Below are 4,613 nucleotides of genomic sequence, written 5' to 3'. Positions count from 1 at the left end.
AGGTCACCCCGTGCTCTAAGGCCAGAGCAGGTTCGTTCAGACTGTCCCTGATGGGTCAAAACCCTGGAAAATAAACACTGGCATTGCCAGGGAGCTGTAGGGCTGCTTCCAGCGAGTCGGGAATAGCGCCGTGCCTGGAACAAAGCAGCCGGGAAGCAGCAGGTTCTGGTGCTGGCGTGGGCTGGGGGGCTCAGGGGGTCCCCAGCAGCTCGCTCACCCCCGTGTTTTTCGTCCCAGAGTCCGTAATGATGAATGGGTCCGACCTTGCCAGCACGCCGGCGACCAGTCCCAAATCCAAAGAGGACCAAGTGGTGAACGGCCACAATGAGAAGGAGACCAACCCCTTCGCCGAGTACATGTGGATGGAGAACGAGGAAGACTTCAACAGGCAGGTGAGCCGGGGGGGCGGCGGCCAGCTCCGCGTTTCTGCGCCTAAAATTGAGGCGAGGGAGAAGTTTTCCATGAAGCTGAGTCACAGCCGGCGCGGGCTCTGCACAGAGACAGTGGCGCAAGGGAAGAGTCATCCTGTTTGTGTTGGATCCGCCTGTAAGGACACAGGGTGGAAAAAGTCCGGAAAAGACCCAGCCTCACGATGCCTTTGAGCCTCTCGGATCGTTCTCTGCGGGGACAGTGACGGCACTGTCATCTGCGCTTTGTTGTGATAACAGAGACCTTGGCTTTCTGCAAGCTCAGCTGGATGGAGGGGATGAGCGTAACAAAGAGCGCCCGAAAGTTGGGAGCATTTGCAGCCGGGCTGGCTCCGCAGTGAGCTCCTGCAGCCGGCACCTCTCGGTTCAGAATCTCCGTCTTGGTCCTGAGTGCTCTTGGAGCAGCCAGAGCACGAGGTGCTGTGTCCCTAACAGCCACCAAAGCTCTCCAGAGCTTCTGGGGCACCGTGGTGGGACTCCAACAGCTCTTGCTCGTGGAAAAACGATGTGACTCTGTGAGCTGGAGCAGAGGGAGCAGCCACGGAGCGTCCTCCTCGTGCTGCTGCTTTGGGTCTTCATCCCAGTGCCGGGGGATGGGCTCGCTGGTCCCTCCTGCCATCATCCCAGTACCTGGAGAGAGGTCAGACACCTCGAACTGGGCGAGGAAGGAGCTCGTCCCTTTGGCTGGCTGAGCTGTGCTGCTGGCAGGAAACCTGAAGTCTCCTGGACACTTGTCCCCTCCCTAAAAGGTCCCCACGAGCGTGGCCAAGCACTGCATTCCCATCACCGGGATGTCGGGAGAGCGGCAGGGAGGGACGGCCGGAGCTGCAGGCAGGCTGGGCAGAGGGATTTCATATCCCCACCACACCCCGGGTCACCAAAGGAGGATTTCGTCAGCGTGAGCGGTGGTGTCAGCAGAAAATCTCCATATGGCAACGCTCAGCTCTTGTTCCCACAGCAGGAAGCTGACGGTGACTCTGGTGAGTGTGCAGCCCTGCGCTGCCCCACGTCACCTTCGCCGTCGCTCCTGGGCTGTGACTCGAAGCTTTTGTTTCATTTAACAACGTGATGAGGCAGCAGCCGGCCCCCAGAGCAGCTGTGCTGATGGCAAGGTGCTGGATTCATTAGGGAATGTTTGTCTTGATTAAAAGCCTGATGAAGGTAGAGTGCAAAGCAAACCCAACCGCAGCTCCGTGCCAGAGGGAGTGGCCCAGCCCGGGGCGGAGGGAGATGGAGGAGGCAGGAAAACGGAGCCAAGACCTCCAGGCTTGCCCGCGGTGGGTGCTGTGTCACCGGGATGCTCGCCGGTGCTTTCCGGGGCCACCAGCCCTCGCTCCTGCATGTCAGCTCCTTGGCGATGCCCTGGGAGCTCAGCCCTTCGCCCTTCTGAAGAATGGTTCGTACGGGAGCTGGAGTCGCTCTTTAAGGACTCTGAAGTCCGTCTGTCTGCTGGTAGGATGCCCACCGGGTGGGGAGAGCCGTCCTGCGCCAGGACCTTCATCCCTCGGGAGGCAGCGCTCCTGGAATTCCTGGGGCTGGCATCGGTGCTCGTGGGGCTCGCTCGGGATGCTGCGGCTCGTGCCTCTCATCCAGCTCCGCTCCCTGGTCTGCGTTGCTCCTGAGTGTCCCCGGGAGAGGACGAGACACTGGTGATGGGGACACAGGGGACAGCAGGTGTGTCCCTTTCGGTGGCAGTGGTGGCTGCTGCTGCCGCCCCGTGCACACCCCGGTGGCTGTACCTTCCTCCACACCCCCCTTCTCTCCCACTCTCCTTCCTCAGCCCCGCGGTGTCCTCGCCCCCGCCCCCCGAGGGTTTCTGCCACCCGGGCGCAGAGCAGGGGGAACAGGCCGGTGTTTGTACAAACCCACGGGCTCTTGGCACCGTCCTCCCTGATTTATGCCAGCGACGTTCCCTTTCCCACAGAGCCAGCACGTCCCGGAGGGCAGAAAGGGAGTGGTGGGCTCTTGTGATGCTGCCAGCAGGTGAGGTGGGTGCAGAAGGGCCCGGGGAGGTGACAGCACTGCAGGAAATCCCCCGAGAAGCCAAAGAAGAGCCCTGAGCGAACACTGAGCCCTTTCTCTCCTGGTTCAGGTGCTCACGATGCAGCGTAAGAGGTGGTGGTGCAGGCGTGAGTGCGTCCAGGATCTCTCCCTCCCTGTCCCCTGGTCCAGGACTGATGTTGTCACCGTGTCCCCGGCTCACAGCCAGCGTGTGGTTTCAAGGACAGCCCCTGGAAGCGCAGCTGAGGATAGCGATGGGGTGGTTTGCTGGCTGCGAAGGGGATTTGCCCCTGGCCAGACCCCACTTCCAGGAGCTGGGGCTGGAGACAGTGCCCGAGGCTGGGTCACTGTGCGAGGGCTTTGCCCAGCCCGCGCGAGGAGCTTCGCTGGGTGTGATTTCCGACAATCCCCAGCTCGGGGGCTGCGGGACGGGGCAGCTCCCCTTTCCCCCCTGGGAAGCCGGTTTCAGTTGTAGTTTCTACTTTCTTCTGGAGGAGGGGAAGGGTTTCAGCTTTTCAGTGCATTCTGTGGTTCATGACTCTTGGACTCAGTCACAGCCGCTCCGACCCGTGCTGTTTGCTGACCATCGCCCCGTCTGCGCATTGCTGGAGTCAGCAGCCAGAGAAAACCCCCCAGGACGATGGGAGCAGCCGGTTGATGTCACCCACCAATGGTACACGCCTGCTCCAGGGTAAGGACGAGACCCCTGGCCCCCTCTCCTGCCTGGCTTTGCCTGTGCCCGGAGCCTGACCCAGGTCCCGTGGCGTTCCCCGTCCTCGGGAGGAATTTTCCAGCAGCAGAGACAGCGTCATCGATGGGAGCCGAACGCCGCTCTGCGTGGGTGCCTGCAGAGCCCAGGGGGCTGAGCAGAGCTGGTTTAGCGAACCGGAGGAATGCAGGAAGCAAGAAAGCAAAATTTGGGGCTGCAGCATCGCTCCGTAGCAGAGGATCCGCACAGTGCGTGCCTCCATCGCCGCGGTTTTATCATCCATCCTGCTCGTCTTGCAGCAAGCTCTGCCGCAGCCCGGCAGCCTGAGACCCTGCGTCCGGCTGGATGTCCTGTCGGTCCTGCTGGAGTTGCCTGATGCTGGGGGCTCACAGGCTGCATCTCCCCATGCCGGCGGTCGACAGCATCCGGGAAGCGATGCCTGAGCACGGCTTTGCCCAAAAAGTGCCGGTTTTGTGCTCTTGCGCTTCCTGGGCTTGGCTCCAGGGAAGCTGGGAAAGCTGCGTTCATCCTGGTTGAAAATAATCTGGTTCTGCTAGAGCGTTCCCGAGAAATTGGGGGGGGTGGGCACGGTGCAGATTTTTACCAGGTGGGGACAGAAAACCTGAAGCTGGGTCGTTTTTTGGCTGTGACGAACGCGTCTCTTGGGGCAGGTGGAGGAGGAGCTGCAGGAGCAGGAGTTCCTCGACCGCTGCTTCCAGGAGATGCTGGAGGAGGAGGACCAGGAGTGGTTCATCCCTTCACGCGACCTGCCCCAGGGCATGGCGCAGCTGCAGCAGCAGCTCCACGGGCTCTCGGTCGGCGGCGACGGCCACGCTTCCGAGGACATCCTGGTAAGGAGCTCGGGGACGTCCGGCCAAGAGCAGGGGACCCCTCCTGGGACCGGGGGTGCGTTTCCTTGGGGGGTTTTCCTGCGTGGCGGTGGGATGTCGATGCGAGAGCTGGCGGTGATGAGTTTGGGAGTTTTCTCTCCCTCCAGAAGCCATGGAAACAGGGCTGCAGCTCGCACGTCAGCTGGGCTCCGCTCCTGGAGCAAGCTGGGACCTTTCTTCCCTTTTTTTTTGGGGTGTCCTGGCAGGCTGGGGTGCTGAGTGCCCTGAGCCTCCGTAGATTCAATATTTCAAGTGGTGAAAACCTGCTGGGTGGCTGGGAGAGCAGCAGTGCCCAAGACAGAGCAGGGAGAGACAGACACAGCTGATTCTGCCCCCAAAACAAAGCCCAGCCTGGGGGTCGCTGCTTTTGAGCTGGTGCTTGGTTGGCAGCATCTCGAGTGCTCTGAATATCTGCGAGCATCTGTGGCAGCGTCCTCGGGAAGGGTCCCTCGGGGTGCAGGTCCGGGCAGCGATGCTTTTGGATGGCTGATGGGGGTCTCCCCCCTCTCCCCTCTTCTCTTCCAGAGCAAAAGCAACTTGAATCCAGACGCCAAGGAGTTTGTACCCGGCGTGAAGTACTGACCG

At 61.4% G+C, this 4,613-nt stretch overlaps 1 protein-coding gene across 1 annotated transcript; it reads left to right on the top strand.

Moving 5' to 3' along the window:
• Positions 1-245: 245 nt before the first annotated feature.
• On the top strand, positions 246-4,610 carry PAIP2B (poly(A) binding protein interacting protein 2B). The gene is made up of 3 exons (XM_010084935.1): positions 246-392; positions 3,810-3,989; positions 4,554-4,610. The coding sequence occupies exons 1-3, from the start codon at positions 246-248 to the stop codon at positions 4,608-4,610; spliced, it is 384 nt and encodes a 127-aa protein (XP_010083237.1).
• Positions 4,611-4,613: the final 3 nt, after the last annotated feature.

Source organism: Pterocles gutturalis, unplaced genomic scaffold (assembly GCF_000699245.1).
Source record: "Pterocles gutturalis isolate BGI_N339 unplaced genomic scaffold, ASM69924v1 scaffold19455, whole genome shotgun sequence".
NCBI classification, from domain to species: domain Eukaryota; kingdom Metazoa; phylum Chordata; class Aves; order Pterocliformes; family Pteroclidae; genus Pterocles; species Pterocles gutturalis.
The sequence above is the reverse complement of the archived record's forward strand: the minus strand, read 5'-3'. Positions and strand labels throughout refer to the sequence as shown.

Excerpts from the sequence above, each read along its gene's own strand:
- PAIP2B (XM_010084935.1), top strand. The coding sequence starts at position 246 with ATGATGAATGGGTCCGACCTTGCCAGCACGCCGGCGACCAGTCCCAAA. Across the intron at positions 393-3,809 it reads AGGAAGACTTCAACAGGCAG|GTGGAGGAGGAGCTGCAGGA; the intron begins GTGAGCCGGGGG and ends CTCTTGGGGCAG. Across the intron at positions 3,990-4,553 it reads ACGCTTCCGAGGACATCCTG|AGCAAAAGCAACTTGAATCC; the intron begins GTAAGGAGCTCG and ends CTTCTCTTCCAG.